Source organism: Hermetia illucens, chromosome 1 (genome assembly GCF_905115235.1).
Source record: "Hermetia illucens chromosome 1, iHerIll2.2.curated.20191125, whole genome shotgun sequence".
Classification (NCBI taxonomy): Eukaryota; Metazoa; Arthropoda; class Insecta; order Diptera; family Stratiomyidae; genus Hermetia; species Hermetia illucens.
Genome location: NC_051849.1, coordinates 171,737,501 through 171,756,711, shown reverse-complemented (window position 1 = coordinate 171,756,711; position 19,211 = coordinate 171,737,501). Strand labels below are relative to the sequence as shown.

Genomic DNA, 19,211 nt, shown 5'->3' with positions numbered 1-19,211 from the left:
AATATCACACTTTTTCCCCTTACAACGCACAAATACTTCAAGAATCTTTTCTTTGGTTTTTACTTGAATTTACATCAACTCAGTTTTAATTAGATTTGCTTTATTTTATTTTTCTTGGAAACACGTGAAATCCAAGGTTATTTATAGAAAAATATTATTTATTGGGTTTGTAAAATGTTTGTAAAAACGGTCGAAATTAATCATGGTAATTTTCGAAAATGAAGATATATTCTCTAAGAATTCACCCCAGGTAATCAATTACAAGCTGAAATTATAAATTATAATGAAGTGTACAACCCTTTGAAGGCTCAAAAATAGTTAGCCGCTAAAGGAGGGATTATGAAAATCATGTTCGGTTACTTTGTAATATTATAACTAAAGGCGTTACGTTACGAAGTAAAAACATACCTGCTATGGACATTGCTTATTTGATGCGAATATTTGTATTTGAATAAGCTAATTAGTAAAAGAGTAGATAACTAGTTTTGGTTGAGTTCCATAGCCGAATCGCAGTTAACAATATCCATATAATGCCATAAATTTTGATACTTTTTTACAGAAAGTTACGAGTGACGTAGTTCACAAATTCCGGCACGCGTACGTCCTACTATGTTCAGGACCTTGTAGTAGCCATGTAATTTTATTATTATAATGAATTAATTCGAATTTTTAAAAAACAGTAGTAGTTATATGACTTCTTTCGGGAAAAATACAGATGGATCTCCGTCCAAAAAAATTGCCTATAATTACATAACCAGTAGGGAAACCAGAAGCTAGGCGCTTCAGGTCTAAAAGATTTTGCGTTTCTCTATGCGAGAAAGAGCTCCGTGTGTACATAGTTCAAAATTCAATTGCCTCTATTTGATAAAAAACCATTTACGCAAATAATTCGATCTGAATAGCACCATATTGATAATAGTCAACTTAATAGGCTTCAAACATGGAGTTCAATGGAGTGAAGAACGCCTAAAACAGATACAAGAAGTCGGAGTACTGAAGGCTCGGCGCCGAGCGTACGAAGATTTTGTATGTATATTTTTCTATTCGTACACAGCTAACAATGCGAAATATTCCTTTATATATACATATTTCTCTAAAATATATTATATATATGTACATATGGGTACAAAACGTTTCGACGCAGTGCGCTTCGACGACAGGTTTCGACGTACTAACATTTTGTTCAAATTGTATCTGCTATGTGAATTCATAACACTTCGATGACGCACAGTTTTTCAACAGCTTCAATGTTGGGTGTTTCACATCGCCAATTATAGGCAGAATTTGTCGTCAATCACCCTACCTTGTGGAAATTTATTGATGAATTTATAGCTGTACAAAAGGCACCTGACAAAATGTACGAGGAATATATTCTTGGTAAAGCTCTTCCACGAAAAAGGGCCCCGGCCACAAATTCTGGCCACCTTTCGCAAGAAAGTTGTCCACGCGGTTCACCATCATCATCCAGGCATCAGGACGACAAATCGGTTAGTCACCGAAAAATACTTGTGGCCCTCCATGAATATGGACATAAAATCCTGGGCCAGAGAGTGCATCGCATGCCAGAAGTGTATGGTCACCAGGCATGTAAGAAAAGAAGTGGGCTCATTTCCCCGCCCTACCAAGTGGTTCCACACCTTACACTTCGACATAGTAGGCCTTTGCGAGACTCGCACGGTTTCAGGTATTGCCTCACAATCATCGAGAGGTTTACACGGTGGCCTGAGGCAATAACTCGGAAGGACATTACGGCGAAATCTTGTGCTGAAGCCCTCTATCGCGAGCGAATCCCTCCCTTTGGTGTCCCTGCAGTGATCATCACTGACCAGGGAATGCAATTTGAGTCCACCCGCTCCCAAGGAGCTGGACACGTGCACACACGTCCTGGTCAGGACGAATGCTATCCGGAAGCCGCTGCAGCCTCCATACGATGGCCCGTACCGCTTTCTCGAGCGGAGAGAGCATATCTTTCAGCTCGAGATCGGTTGACATAAAAAGGCTGTCTCCTTATCCAGGCTGAAGCCGGTGTGCGCCCCAAATCAACGTCGCGTTCGATGGGGAACGAAGTTCCGGGTTCATTCGCTGAAACCCCTAGGTTTCATCTGGAGGCGGAGGAGCCCAAAACAACACACAACACAAAACCTTAAAAAGGAGATGTTTGAGTTGATGGTATCCCTTAAGAATTTTGTAGAAAAGAAGAAGAAGAAATAGAATGGTTATTCCCAGCAACAGTAGTATCGTCGTTGGAAAAACAATTTCTGTGGAAGCTGCTATTGCACATTATATTGAGAGTAGTGTTGATTTTTTAGTGCCAAAGGTACTAACTTTCGTACTTGTTGAAGTTCATCAGTACCTAAGTACTTTATGAACCGAAAAGTTGAACTCGTAACGTAATGCCGCCTGGTGTCGCTTTGTGATATCGACCAAAATTCCTGTCAAATCGCAAAAACAAAATAATAGTTTCGGTAAATACTATCCACTATATTAGAAAAGGACTAAAATAAAACACTAAATTGTATATAAAATGGGGTGACCCATTGCGGAAGCTGGTAGTTCGAAAACAACGCGACGTCATTCGCAATTCCCATAAAAATCTCAAAAGCGCTAGGACATTGAAAAAAGATGTTGTGACATGCACGGGCGAACGGGTTAACTTCTATAGTATACGTAGGGTATTGTTGGGTAGCGAAGTTTCACAGTTGCCCGGTAGGAAGAAACCCGTTCATCTCCGAAAATAATCGACAAGACAGCATTCTATAAAAATCTTATACTTTTCGTACTCAGTCCTGTGCTCTGGTAAAAGTAAATACAACCTGTTTGGATTTAGTCGGTAAGCCAATATGGAGCTTAAAACTCGCGGCATACACATAACCATCAACCTCGGTGGCAGGAATTAGTCGAATTGGTGCTTCAAAGCGGCCAGAGTGAATAGATTCATATTTATAGACTACAGAAGTAGATTCTAATATGCTGTGCTTTAACGTGTTACAAAACTTGGGCAAAACAATAATCCTTTATTTTCCAGCAGGATAACAACCCTTAGTACACCTACTTCTCGGCACGAGAATGGTTATTGTTTAATGTGCTTCCAATGGATAAACCTTAACTTGGTTGAGCAAATGTAGCATGGCACATCTCCTCTAAAAATGACTTCCGGGAGGCATTGTAAGGAGCTGGGAACGAAATTCTCTTCGATATGAATCAATACCCTACCAATTCGATGCATTATTGTGTCAAAATACAAAAGTCTTTTCTTTTTGCTTAAACCTATATTAAAGGACTATTTAGTACCCTTTTGTCACATTTCATAATATCATAATTCGTTCCCTTTCGCTAACATTCGTTGAGAGGGAAACATCTGTTCGCACTGTTTAGTATTTGGCAAGAAGAAGCACTGTAAGTACTAGCAGAAGAGATTCATAAGGGTTATCGGGACTGGATCTGAACTTGGTATCAGAATTGCCAATTAACTCAATCAAGGAAGGGGTAAGAGGGAAGTGGGTAGCAGATGAATCGGCCCTATCCAGATGAGGAAGAGAACGACAAGGATATTTACATTAAGGAAAAGTAGTTGGAATGGCTGGTTCGACGATGAATGTTAGCTAGCAACGAAACGGAAGAATGCCGCATACTGAGCAATGAGTAAATCTGGGAGAACCAACTCGAAAAGTACCGGGTGCTCCGTACCAGGAGCGCAACTTTTACCAACAAGTTAGCAGTATGAAGCGTACACGTCGATCCTCATCCTGCCGAGACAAGAAGGGAAATCTGATTTCCGACAGAATGAGCATATTGGAGCGATGGGTTGAGTATTTTGATGAACTGTTCAATAACCAAGACATCGGCGAGTTGGAGGTCCCGGCAACTGAAGACGACGGACAAATACTGCCACTACCAAGTATAGAAGAAACATTCGGTGCAATTCGCAGTCGAAGGAATTACAGCCGAATTGGTTAAATATGAAGACGACCAATTTCACAAAGCGTTTCATCAACTTATGTTCAAGGTGTGGGACAGCAATTCAATGTCTGACAACTGGCAAAAAGAGATATATTACGCAGTGCAGCAATCATAGAGGTATCACGTTGCTGAGTACCATCTATAAGATATTCTCCGCTATCTTGCTAGGTCGAACAGCCCCATACGTCCAGAATCAATATCAATATATCAATATCACGATCCATACGAAAGAGGCTTTATCCCAGGCGAATCTGTCCATATTCCAACAGTTTTTCCATCTCTGTGCGGCAAGCAATGGAAAAACTGTTGGAATATGGACATCAGTTGTATCATCTTTTCATCGACTTTAAGGCCGTCTATGATAGCACAGCTAGGGTAAAACTGTGCACGGCCAGGATGGAATTCGGTATCCCGACGAAATTGATAAGACTGACTAGGCTGACACTGACAAGGGGATGCTTAGACAAGGGGATGCCTTTTCATGCGTCCTCTTTAACCTAGCCCTGGAAAAAGTGATCCGTGATGCAGATATAAATGCGAGACGCATCATCCTTTTTAAGTCCACCTAACTACTGGGCTACGCTGACGGTTTCAACATCATGGGAAGTACAAATCACAACCGATAACAGCTACAACGTTGAAATCCGCGCACGGTTGTTGGCATTTCAGGTAGGGGTCAAAGATAGCTTTTACTGTGCAAGACAATGATGTTGCCAGTCAGAGAGAAGAATACTCCGAAGAATTTTTGACCATATATGGGGATCGACGGTTCCGTAGCTAGCATAACGACCAAATTTATGAGTTGCACCATGAACGTCAGCTTGTGGATGAAATGTGGCTTCATAGGTTTTGGTGGGCGGATCACTTAATCCGTATGTATGAAGAACCCTGCTTGTTAGTGCCACACACACACAATTCCACATATAGTAGGCGTATTGAGTGATAAAGAAATAGTTTTTGGGATCTCGGTGAAATATTACATACAGGAAGCTTGAACAACATGCATGATATTAAGAGGGATACCCCGCATGCAAGAAAGCGATTTTTTTTGCTATCAATTGTATTCGGATATAGCGTAGATTATTTGGGCAAAGTGGCTTTTCGGTACTCAAAAGTCATTCAGAAATTACAATGTTAAACAGGTAAAGTGTCTTATGTCAGGTTTATGTCGGTCACGAATTTCTGGTCTCAACGAGGTTCAAATGACTTCGATAAAAGAGAGCCAATTTAAGCCAAGGCTCTGCATGTCGTTTTTGAGGAAACCGGTTTATGAACTAGGTATAGCAGATTAATGGTCACTTAAAACTGAAACTGTATATTGAAAATCAAGCGCCAACGAAATTCTTTGAGATTTCCACGACTTATTCAGAACATATTTTGACAGTTCGCAAACTAGGATAATTACGATTTCCGAGGGCGTTTTATCTATTTATTAAAGAAAGCGTTAAAAAACAAAACAAAAGTTTAACAAGTAAAATTACATTACAGTTTTAATAATCATAGTTTGCAAACGGTGATATACTTCACACGTCAAGATGCCGAGTATTCTATCTTTAAAACGATGAGCAGAGCGCCTTCTAGCATGGCACCTGAAAAAAACTCCTTTGGGAGATGGCTAGATGATTTGCCGTGTACTTCAATAACGAGCGATGATATCGGTCTTTTACGTATGTTCAAGATATAATAAATATATAGTGAAAATTCACATTGGTATCTTTATTCAGTTCTTTCAACAAAATTGCCAAAAAACGATCTTTCCACGGGATGACTTCCTTAAATTCCGTTGCTAGGGTGTCTGCACTCAATAGGTGACACTAATGTATTCTTATAAAAACTAAATTTGACTTGGACTTTTTTGAAAATGATTAAGCAGTTTATGGTACACCTCCAGAAATTTAGGTTTGGTTTTATTTGATGCACGGGATAAAAACGTCAACTCCGAAGTCCTTATTTTTAGTTTGCTAATTACACTAGATTGTTCTTCCAATCGGTATGGGATAAAATGTGAAATCATTTTGCGGTTCGGAGAACCTTTTCGCTTTGTTATGAAAACCAGTCTACGGCATGATACTTTGACAAAAACAAACTTCAGATTCAAAATATTTTTCTGCAAATTTTTTACTGGCAGTTTTAATTTGCGACTCAATCAATAATTAGAATTGATCATACTTTTTAGAGTGGGTGAAGATACACTTGAAAACATAAATGTAGATTCGTATCCGCGTAGATATATACATATACACGCACTTATGGTAATTACTAGACATGCCTCCATGCGACACCAATTTATTCTAAAAATATTTACAAAGCCGTTTGAATTAATTGACAAAAAGCCATCGCCGGATCTAAGATTCTTTTTTATGATAACTTTTATTCTAAACCAATAACTTTTTCTAGTACCCGTACCTCAAGACTAGACGGTTCAGTATGATGGAAACCTGATTGTCATGATTTGGTAATCGTTCTGTTTGTGATCCATCCAAATAATGGCCAGCTCACTTTTTTCGAATATGTATATTTATGCACATATTTACAAAAACTGTGTACTATTTGGGTTCGCGCTTACAACAAATAATTGCATGTTCATATGCTCATGTTCGTAAGTACGTGATGGTTTAACACTTTGAATAACAACTGAGGAGTATGGAAACATGATACCCATTGGCGCGTAGAGGGCTGTTATGTACCGCCACCGTGAAAAATAGAACAACCATGACTCTGGGAATACCGACCAACTCTCGCATTATAGTCTTTTGGTAAACTCAGATTCAATTTTCACATTTCAATAAGTTATTTAGATTTGTTTTGACGGTTGTTTGGTTGAGAAATTTGAATGGTAACTTAAAGTCTGATAACACCTTATTCGAACATGGGAAAACACTGTCCTGGTAGCGGTAATGAGGAATGGTCGGAAAATTTCCTTAACTTTTACGGTTTGCCACAAGCTTTGCTAAATGGTGTTTAGGTTGGGGGCATTGAATCAGATAGTGTTATATATCATATCTGACAGGAGGAAAAAGCGATGGCACAAGAAGGTGGAAAACACTGCGATTGATGGAGATGAATTTCAGTTATCATTGGCATATTGTGTTTATGGCTGTGAATCTTCGAATAAGTATTGAGGGTCAAGCATACATTATTTCCACGAATCAATTTTCTATCCTACTCCACACATGAGAATAATATTGAATAACATAGTAGACAACATCAGTTAGGCCGCCAATAAAAGTGTTCTCATTGTAACAGTGACTCTAACTTCGTGCCTGTAGAATATACTATCGTAACAGGCTGATATAAATAAGCAACACCACATCAATTCCGTAGATCTGCTACACTGGCGCTTCTAAAATTTTAAACCTAGACGTTTTCCAAAAAGCAGAAAGCTATTATTTTTATCTGAGGTGTTTACAAGCTGAAGCTCTCTCTGATGTAAATAGGGGAAGTACGGTGAACCATCAGACTGAGAGCCTCGGTTATAGTTTCAGTCCAACACTACTTGCCTGTCTTCCCAAATCCAAAGCAATTTGGGCAAGCTCCATGACCCGGTGAGACATCAAACAGATGTCATCAGCGTAGTCGAAGTGTTTGAGGAAAAATGTCGTAGTCCATTCAACTTCTCCACGTCCTCCGGACAAAGCAGCATGAACAGCGTCACCAATAACAAGAAGAAATAATACTGGTGATAAGATGCAACCCTGACTGACTCCGGTTGGATTCCAAATCCCTCTGAGCTGTAACCCCGATGCAGTACGTGACACATTGCGCCTTCATATGTCGCGCTGATAATAGGTGTTAGTTTCTCCAGAGTAGACCTCCCAGATAGAGTAACCCAGATTGACACCCTGTTGACGCTGCCCAGAGCCTTCTCAAGATCGATGGAGAGCAGGAGAAGCGAAGATCTGAATTCCGCCTACATCGAGCGTCCACTTCTTCCACTCTCTTGGAAAGGTCTCGGATATCTAAACTTACGCACGAATGGAAGAAGCAGGTCTGCAGAAACAGTAGATGCAACGATAAATAACTCTGCGGAGAGACCGTCGAGCCCGCCGACTTTACTCCCTTTGAAAGCAATGATGGCCGAAATGATTTGTTGTCTGCTTGGAGGAACAGTCCGTTTCGGAATAGTACGGTGGCTAGTCATTGCATCCATGATATGCGTAATTTCACCGGATGTAACACGATTACGAACCGTGTTAAAGCATTCCTTCCATCTCTTCTACCGCTCATCATTGCTGATGAACAGTCGACGGTTAAAGTCCCTCATAAGACAATCGAAAAGTTTGTGACCGCATGTAAGTTATTTCGTGATGCGGTGTATATTTATGAAACCATTGCGTTCTACGGATCTCCCGCTGCCCCGATCAAGCCAATGGCAATTCCCTCACGGTACATACTACGCTGAACGCTGAAGTTCCAGTGCATAACATCCACCATCACTCTCAGCCGTCAATAGAGACTTACATCCTTTTTGTTATTCAATCCATCTCTACTATTTCGCAGCCAGTCAGATTTTATAACGTCTCTTCGCGACCTCCCCTCCTGTTGTAAACCGGCTTCCCGGTTAAGAGAGCGTGCCTTGCGATTGCCGTCAGGACCAACGCAACAACGGATTCGCGTCTGCTACCGCTAGAGTACAGTAGCACATTGCTGCAAGCAAGAGATGAAGCTGATGAGCAGCTAGCCGATACCCTGTCCCAATATAGGGCTGATGTAACAGCGTTACAGGAGATGCGTTGGACGGGGCTGGTTTCCTGGAGAAGAGCCGCTACACCATATATTATAGCGGCCATCCCGTAAACCATTCGCTCGGAGTAGATTTCTTGGCTGACTAATAACGGAACCCGCTGTTAACACTGAAGCCATTCACACCATAACCCTCCGCAGCACCTATAAGAGGGGAATGAATGCAGCAATAGCCGCAGTTTACAGAGGGTCTAGAGATGAAACATCAACAAATGATCTTCACAACCACCTGAACTACGTTATCATAAATACGGCCACAAACATACTTGGCCTCAGCCGCAAAGACAGTCGAAACGGCTGGTTTGACGATGAATGTAAGTTAGCAACGGAACGGAAGAATGCTGCATACCGAGTAATGCTGCATTCTCAAAGGACGCAGGCACACGCGGGGGCTTATCGCGAACTCCGGCTAGCGGCGAAATGACTTTACAGACGGAAAAAGGAAGCTTGGGAGAACCAACAGACCTGTGAACTCGAAAACTACAGGGAGCAACTGCACCAGGCGCGCAAGTTTTACCAACAAGTCAGCTGGATGAAGCCTTACACACCTCGATGTTCATCCTACCGAGACAAAGAGGGAAATCTGATTTCCGACAAAATGGGCATATTGGAACAATGGGTTGAGTATTTTGATGAACTACTGATCAACCAGAACATCGGCGAGTTGGAGGTTCGGCCAACTGAAGACCACGGACAAATATTGCCACCACCATTGAAGGAACAGTTCGTGCAATTCATCGGCTTAAAAATCATAAGTCGCCAGGGGCCGATGGAATTACAGCCGAATTGGTTAAATATGGAGGCGACCAATTACACCTAGTGTTTCATCAACTTGCCTGACGATTGGCAACGAGGCATTATCTGTCTCATACATAAAAAGGGAGATATCACACAGTGCAGCAATTATAGAGGTATCACTTTGCCGAGTACCATCTATAATATATTCTCCACTATCTTCCTAGGCCGGAGAGCCCCATACGCCCACAATATCTTTGGCCCATACCAAAGAGGCCTCACTCCAGGCAAAGCAAGAACAGATCAGATTTTCTCTCTGCGGCAAACGATGGAAAAACTGTTGGAATCAGTTGGACATCAGTTGCACCACCTCATCATCGACTTTAAAACCGATATAGCCAGCGAGCGAGCATAGCCAGAGTAGGGCGCCTCCGAAGAATTTTTGGCCCCCTACATGAGGATGGACGATTCCGTAGCCTACATAACGACGAAATCTATGAGCGATAACATGACCGTCAGGTTATGGATAAAAACCGGCTACGGTGGGCGGATCACTTAATCCGTATGGATGATGATGATGGTGGCAATATCTATGGTAGAAAAAGAAGACGAGGCAGACCCTGCCTGAGATGGAGCGATGGCGTAGGTCAGGACGCCAGACAGCTTTTAGGGTTATCGAATTGGTGGATCTCGACGCAAAACCGGGATATCTGGAGTTCCTTATCAAGGGGGTCATCCCGCGTGAAGGTCGTTTTTTTTGGCTTTTTTTGGAAATTTTTTGTGAAGGATTGGATAAAGATACAAGTACGAATTTTTCACGATAGATTTATTAATATCTTGAGCGTGCATGATAATTTTTCCACCCCGATATCATAGTTGGTTATTGAAATACAGCGCAATTTATGCACCCACCTCCAAAAAAAGGTGTGTTTCGGCTGCCACGCTAGAGGGCGCGGTGGTCATCTTAACGAAGAAAAAAGTAAATGGCATTTTAACGTACAGACTTAACTACAGTCCGCAAACTAGGATTACTAAAAAATATTAAAAGCTAAATTTTTGGTGCCGTGTTAAACTTTTTTTTTTGATAATTTTGGTGTTTTTTCACGGTTTCTTCATTAATTAAAAAAAGACTACTGAACGAATCGCAATTATCCTAGTTTGCGGATCGTAGAAATATGTTCCGAAAATTTCAAAAAATTTCGTTGGACAGATTTTGGGCTATAGTGGCGGCCGATTTTCAACATGTAGTTTCGAGAAAAGCGCATTTAAAAAGTGGAATGTGATTTTTAGCCATAAAACCTTAACTGACCATTAATCTGCTATACCTAATCCATAAACCCTAGGTTTCTCCAAGAAACACATGTACAGCCTTGGCTTCAATTTTTGTCCTTTTAGCGAAGTTATTCGAATGTCATTCGGATCGATAAATACGAGCTTTATTACGGCGATCGACATAAATCTGGCATGTGACTTATCACGTGTTTAACACTATAATTTCCGAACGACTCCGAATATCAACAAATCACTTTGCCCATATATTGTACACTATATCTAGATATTGATGAGATAATTGATGCCAAAAAAAAATTTGATTCCACGAATCCGACACACGGGATGATCCCCTTAAGGCAGGTCTAGACCGGATACCGGTGCGCCGTTGATGATGATGATAACTATCCTAATAAATGTCTCACTTTACCTTCCCGTAATATGTTGGTGTGATAACTTTAAATTGCCGTCAGTACTTAAAACCAGAGTTGACCCTGGTTCTTGTAAGGATTCCTCATGGGAAGGGTTACTTTCTCAATGCCAATTAACCATTCAAGGATGCTGAATGGGTAAAGAAGTGAAACTTTAGTGTGAGTTTCGTTCTAATTTGTGTAGAAGTATTTCAGATTTTACCAAAATAATCCATAAATTAACAAACCAAAGGAAAATCAGTCAACTGTTATCAGTGAGAGCTTCAAGAATATAACAATTGACAATATTTGGGTAAGTAAAGCTAACAATTTCCTAACTAGAAAAATCAAAACGGTTTGACCTTTTTCTTTAACTCTTACACAGGATTACATGTCTACAAAACACAATCATGGAATTAAATCGGAAGTATGACGACTTTAGGAAACTATGTAAATTTGGATCTATATGGACGCGACGTTACCCAATTATCCAACATTCAAATTTAGTTGCACAGTGAAGCTGTTACACAAGCATCTCACTCTTCACTTTATTGGAAATTTATAAATCATCCAATTTGAATCGAATTGTTAAATGTAGGTCAACGTATCTTAAATGCACAACTATCGAACGACTCACCTGCCCATGTTCCGAACTTTTCACTTAGCGTTTGATGCGCTTGCGGCTGGAAGAATGGCATCAAAAGGGATTTTGCAATCCCAACCACTGACTTCAAATTATCTATAAGATAAATCAGCAGCACATAAGCTCCAATAAGAGCCAAGACTAGGAAGGCTAGTTCCGATGAGAAAAGATTCCACAAACTCATTTTCACTGCACTTGAAATCATTTATTAATTAATTGGCTGAATGCTATAATATCACTTAACGGCATACACTATTAGATTGGCAAAAAAATTTTCTACCCTGAGGGAGCTTATCAAACACAGTTTTCATTGATAAGAAAGTGATTCAAATTTCGAGTCCAAAGTCAAGGCATTGGTCGTTTGAATTTTAAACTTGCACGACAGTAGATACTGCCTGAAACTAACTTTGGAACGCCGGCAACCGTGGTGAAGACGTTCATCGAACACTTGGCGCTCGAACTGTTGAACTGCGTTTACTATTGACGCTCCGCTTTTCATTGATCGTGCGGATAAGCATCTGAATAGTGCTGCGGATTGGACCCCACTTCAAAGATACTTTTAACCAGATGCTTCTCACACGTGAGCTTCAATTGGTACGTAGGTACTTTGTTAAAGGTATTCAGAGAGATACAGGCGGACAAATTTGCTTCCAATTTGATAACAACTGGGTCTTAAAAAACGTTCCGGGAGCATACGGACTCAGATTCAAATTGATAATGTATTAGGAAGTGAGTGCTATTTTAGAACATGAACGTCAATATAGGAACGTGCATTGAATAAATCTTTTTGGAATGCTGCAGATATTCCATGATCTGCTTTGTATACATACAATATATGTTTTTCTTCAACAATATTGAATGCTAAATAAAAAGAGGTGCATTAGGGGGACCCAGCACGTTACTTTTCTCATTAAATTTTTTCCAAAGTTTCATTTATATCTATCATTTGATGATCGTTCTCTCTGAGCCCCCTTAATTGCCATTATGTCACTACGTACTTCGATAATGCAGCATGCCGGCGCGAAGCACTCCCCCTTCACCGAAAACGCAACATTTAAAGCATAAGCATTAAAAAATAAGCTTGCTCCCAAATGTTGCCGAAGAATGCAACACAGATAGTATCTTTTCGATTCGTAAACTATTTTTTCATCTCCTAAACACACACTCACTATTACGAGTTCGTCTGTGATGTGTTGCTTTCACATTTCATTAACGATAAACCGGATGATTCAATGTTTTATAATAAAATTAACAAAAACCAGTGGTGAAGAGAAGGAAAGATGAGAAAACTATCGACACTTTAAGATACATGATTATTGAGTAACGGACGTGCGGACATAGATTGCGTAGCAAACAGTTTTTCTGGACAGCATTAAAGTTAATTTTTCTCTTCCTTGTGAGCACTTCCTCTAATTAGACATTGGAAAAGATGACATTTCCCGCTGATATCAACAGATGAATGAAAAATCGATTGATAAGAAAGCTTTCGTTAATTTCTCTTACCGGAACAAAATTTCTAATGTGTGAATAGGAAAAGATAGGAAGTTCTTGGAACTAGCGACAGATGGAAGTTACCGCTTTTCAGTTGGGCCAACTTTGAATATTTCGTAGAGCTTTTCGAGATATTCCGAACGAAAGAAGTTATTCGTTAAATTTGAAGTTTTTTGGGCTTTCTCATCTTTCGAGCAAATCCTACACAGAAAAAAGTTTAAGGTTTTGTATAAAAGCAAACCTTAATGAAATCGATTCACTGACCGTCTGTCTGCCACTGGCACTTTTCTCCAAAATGCTGCATGGATTCAAACGTGGATGTATGAGAACTATCAAATCCCACCTATACGATCAGTGACATAAACTTAAGTAAGACAGGAAGAAAATCAGATTGATGTCCTTCAATGAAATCTAGCCCCGAAAATATATCCCGTTCCGATATATGCTCAAATGAACTTGTCAATAGTATATTATCAGTTTTTTTAAATTGATTGAAACACCCTCTTAACGGAATACCGAATTTGGCACCTGCATATCTTGCATACAATTTCAAAATTTCGTGGAAATCCCGCCATTGATGCCAAAGTTATAGCAGTTCAATCTTAGCAATTTTGCCCGAATTTACTGCATCTTGAGCCATGCAGTTAAGATGCTCACGTCATACTTAAAGAGAATAATTGACATTCGAGTGAAATATTAAAGTTCCATTTATCAAGAATCTACTTCTCCAAAACCTTATTATCTTACACATAACACCGCCTCCACACAACCGAAAAATCAGAAAAAATTCACAATGCTGCATTCGTATTAAATCTGGGCCTCAAAATACAGCCCATATCTACTTAAATAAAGCTAATAATACCATACTACCATATTTTAGGCATTTACCGAAAACCCTCCTTAAGTTCATCTTGAAAGTACAAAAATTGGTATGGTTATAAAAAATAGGGTGGTTAGGTTCGGCGAAACGTGGATTGGTACCTACGATGGAGCACAAAGCCTAGGAAATATCTACTGAACCAACACCAACAGCTCTACTACCAGACTCTATCTCCATCTCCACGTGGTGACTGCAGGGAGCTCTTCCGTAACGAAAAACTGCAGACGGAGAAGGATAAAGGCTAGTCTCCCGCGCCTAAAAAGGAGACAAACTGTACAAACTGGTCCTCCGGGTGGTGGGTTGAGTAGAGCTGACAACCCTACATGGAAACTGGAAACTGTTACAAAGCCACAAAAAGAGCCTTGGAAAGGATTGACTACACAACGACGAACCTGGCAACGACAACGGAATAACGATTTGCGCATTTTCTCATGGAACCTGTGCTCCCTGTATAGATATGGAGCTCCCAAGCAGCTAGCTGAAACCTTGTCCCAATATAGGGCTGATGTAACCGCGTTGCAGGAGATACGTTAGACAGGGACCGGTTTCCTAGAGAAGAGTCACTACATACGAAATGGTTGTTGGAAGTGCCTGGTTTGCGCAGACAGTGGTCCACAGTTTCGGAGCAGCAAAGCAAACGCGGAGACTTATCACGAACTGCGTTGAGCGAAGAAGTGACGTTGCAGACGGAAAAAGGAAGCCTGAGAGAAACAACAAGTCTGTAAGCTCGAAAAGTACAAGAAACAAGTTTTACCAAGAAGTCAGTAGGATGAAACCTTACCCTCCTCGATGCTCACCCTGCCAAGGCAAACAGAGAAATCTGATTTCCGATAGAACGGACATTTGGAGCGATGGATTGAGTATTGTGATGAACTGCTCAACAACCAGAACATCGGCTAGTTGGAGGTCCCGCCAACTGAAGACGACGGGCAAATACCATACCACCACCAAGTATAGTAGAAACAGTCCGTGCAATTCATCGGCTTAAGTCATAAGTCGATGGAATTACAGCCGAATTTGTTAAATATGGAGATGACCACTTGCACCAAGCGGTTCATCAACTTGTACTCAAGGTGTGGGATAGCGAATCAATGCCTGATGACTGGCAACGAGGCATTATCTGTCCTATACATAAATAGGGGGATATCACGCAATGCAGCAATTATTGAGCCGTTGCTGAGAAGATATTCTCCGAATATCGATATCCCAGCGAAATTGATTTCGACTCTATCAATGTATTGACCAGAATGAAGCTTACCTGTAAGATATTATTTTCAAAAAGTAATTAAAAAAACTTTAAATGTATCTTTATATAGAAAAAAAAAGATTAAAACTACATTTCCAATAATTATTGTTTTATGTTTATAATTGTTGTTGAATAACTTTGGAGAGTTTGACAAAAAACTAACCATTATTAACAAAGTTATAGAAAGTCTAAATTGTGTATTTCAGGTAAATTTACCGACGTATATACCATCTTCATCATATTAAGTGAATTCATATGAACGGCGGAGTTGGAGTTTAGAAATACATTCTTCTTCTTTTTCTTCAGTCTTTGTCCCGTTCACAAGCGGGGTCGGCTCGTCGTGATCGGTTTCGCCATTTGGCGAATGGGAAAACGTGAATAGGGCAATTCTTGCACAAGATGAACACAAAACCTTTATACCCAAAGGGTTCAGCTTGCGGTATTCCGACTTGTTTGTATCTTTTTCTACTGTTATTTACATAATTTTTTCGGCTTATTTTATAGTGGAAAAAAAGACTAAATTTCCTTTTCAAAATGCCGAATGTAGAGTTTTTATTGCTTATATACCGGTATTTCGAGGACCAGTTGTCCTCTTCCGCAGAGAGTGTTTGTATCGCTTGTAGGTGATCTTCTTGGCATGTGCTGATAATGTTGAAGTCCTAGTGTGAAGCGTATGAGGTTGATTATTATCAATGCAGTTGAATTTTTAACTTTGTATACGGGGAACTGTCATGCACTCATCGTTCCTCACATAGAGAAACACAAAAGCTTTTATACCTGAAGCATCCAGCATGGAAGATTAATTCCAACATAATAGATTTCCTTGTAGGAAATTGTATCAACTTGGAAATGAGATCGCATTGCATACTGTAATCTAATAAAATTATTAATAATTAATGTGGTTTAATATAATAGACAATGAACGACATCTTGCGGTAATGGAGACGAAGATGTTACGTTGGAGTACTGGCGTGATGAGGATATCCGCGATCGTTATGGGGTTGCACCGATCGCGGAAAAATTGCGAGAGAGACGTCTTCGATGGTATGGTCACGCAATTTGTAGTAACGATGGTAAACGGCCAAAAGGCAGGCCTAAACAACGGTGGCTTGATACACTAGATGGGGATTTAAAAGCCTCAGATTGCACTCAGATTAGGCATTCGATAGAGCCAAATGGCGAAACCGATCACGACGAGCCGACCCCGCTTGTAAACGGGATCAAGGCTGAAGCAAAAGAAAGTCATCGTTGGATTTCCGATCCAAGCCTGTTGTATACCAACCGTCGCTCTTCCCCACCTTGACAACCAGTCAGCCTATATCTGTTTTGCGGCGCAGAGGACTAGCCGCTCCCTTGTCTGCTGTTTTGCATTGCCCAAGAGAAACTAAGATGAATTGGAGAGTAAAAGTTGATAGTGGGGCTGTAAGTGTTCAATTAGCGTGCATTATCCGCTTGTGAACGGGACAAAGGCTATTTTAGAATTTTACTGGAAAATCGTCCTTAAAGAAACAGAAAGTTTGGCAGACAGGTGCAGTATAAGGCATAATGTTGGGAAGTTATAGTACGCCAAGGTTGCCTATTTCATGTGTATTTACTGGACCCTAAGCCAACATAGAATGCCAGTATTAGACGGGCAGTTACATGAAAATTTACATAACTCGTCGCTCGAAAAATTCTACTTGGAAATGGCTTGATTGTTGTCGGTGAAGCAACAGCTGGACATTCAGAAAACATATTGAAAGATTAAAGAGTGGGCGTGCTGTGAAACCTGTGAAATTTGCGTCAAAAACAAACTGACTTTTTTAAAAAAAGTCAAGCGACGACGGCTTTACGGTTTCTTACCAGGGCAGAGGCAAATCGTCAGACGCTGCCTCACCTCTGCCCTGGGAGCAGCGTGACCGTAGCGGCTCGCAGATGTTGAATGCTCCTTTATATAATTCGTAAAACACGACATGCCTACGAATTATATTGAGCGCACATCCGCCTTATTGACCAAAGCTGGCCAGAGCTGAAATATTCGTTTTGAGAATGAAGGGGGTCCTAAGTCCGCATCAACTTAACGCTGCTCCCAGGGCAGAGGTGAGGCAGCGTCTGGCGATTTGCCTCTGCCCTGGTAAGAAACCGTAAAGCCGTCGTCGCTTGACTTTTTTTAAAAAAGTTTGGGTGCAAGCCCTAAGCGAGGGGTCCGTGGACCAGAAAAGAAGGAGTAAGTTGCTTCTCAATTGGTCCGGTCCTGCATTAAGTTGATACGGACTTAGGACCCCCTTCATTCTCAAAACGAAAACTGACTTTTACACGACTGAATTACAAATACAGATATAACTATTGTCAGAAGGTTAGTTGGAAGATAAAAGGCTGTCAGAAGGCTTAAATTTGCAAAAATACGTTAAATCTGCATATTAGAAAGTACTTTGACAATTCGTATTTATATCCTTCACATATACAGGGTATTTCAAAATTACCCGATAAACTGTATGTCAGGTGATTCCTCATGCAATTCTCAGCCAAACATATTCAGTATTTTTTTCGGTTTCGTTACCTTTTGGCTGCCACAGGCATTTGAATTTTTAAAAAAATCGTAGGCTTTACTCCACTCAAATCCTGCGATAGCTAGAGACTTGAAATAAATGTTGAATCGCAGCTAGAACATCACTCTAGAAAAAAAGTTTCTTTGTGAAAATAGAGTAAGTTGTGTAGTAGCAATCGCATTCAAAATGCATATAAATGTGTTATACTCTCCAAAATTTTCATGTTTGTCTTAACTTTTCTCGAATTTTAACATATACAGTATTCTAATTTTATTATAAAAATCATGATAAAAACTTGTTAACAACATCTTACCCTAAGTGTTCAATTTGTGATGGTTACGAAAGTTAAATGGAAAGCCATGCATTGAAAAGAAAAACCTGCAGTGTTCGCGGCTTTACGACATGTCTATTATTTTATTTCCCCCCCCCCCCTCCAGGGACAATCTGACGAGAGAATGTATTTAGTAATATGTAACGCTCCTACGTTTTTTACATTCTGGTGCCCCCTTACCTTTCCCAATTTACTTCTTTCAGTTTCCAAGTTCCCATCCATAATTTTCTTTATTTTAAAGAACCTAGTAACTGGTGGTCAAAGGGTAGTATAGGTCCCAGGGCGAAACGTGGATTGGTCCCCACGATGGAGCATAAAACCTGGGAAATGCCTGCTGAACCAACACCAACAGCTCTACTACCAAACCCTATCTCCATCCCCACGTCGTGACCGCTGGGAGCTCTTTCTTAACGAAAAGCTGCAGACGGAGAAGGATGAAGGCGAGCCTCCCGCGTCTAAAAACGGGACAAATTGTATCAACTGGTCCTTCAGATTGGGGATTGGGTAGGGCTGACAACCCTACACGGAAAACAACTTGTTACGAAGCCACAACAGGAGCTTTGGACAGGACGGACTTTAAAACGGCGGACGCGGCAACGACAACGGACCAACGATTTGCGCATTTTCTCATGGAACGTGCGCTCCCTGTACAGAGATGAAGCTGATGAGCAGCTAGCCGATACCCTGTCCCAATATAGGGCTGATAAAACAGCGTTACAAGAGATGCGATGGGCAGGGACCAGTTTTCTGGAGAAGAGCCACTACACCATATATTATAGCGGTCATCCAGTAAACCATGTGCTCGGAGTAGGTTACTTAGTTAGCCAAGAAATGAAACCTGCTGTTATCGGCTTTGAAAACATAAGCGAACGGCTATGCACTTTGCGCTTGCGAGGCAAGTTAAGAAATATAAGTCTCATAAACGTTCACGCCCCTACAGAGGAGACTGCAGAGTTGGAGAAGGATACCTTCTAC

At 40.6% G+C, this 19,211-nt stretch overlaps 1 protein-coding gene across 1 annotated transcript in view; it reads right to left on the bottom strand.

The window, feature by feature from the left end:
- Positions 1–12,398, bottom strand: part of LOC119646696 (inactive hydroxysteroid dehydrogenase-like protein 1) — a 67,051-nt gene extending 54,653 nt beyond the window's left edge. Inside the window, exon 1 of the mRNA XM_038047260.1 lies at positions 11,755–12,398. Within this exon, the coding sequence (XP_037903188.1) occupies positions 11,755–11,965 (211 nt within the window). The 5' untranslated portion in view covers positions 11,966–12,398. The remainder of the gene's footprint in view (positions 1–11,754) is intronic.
- Positions 12,399–19,211: the final 6,813 nt, after the last annotated feature.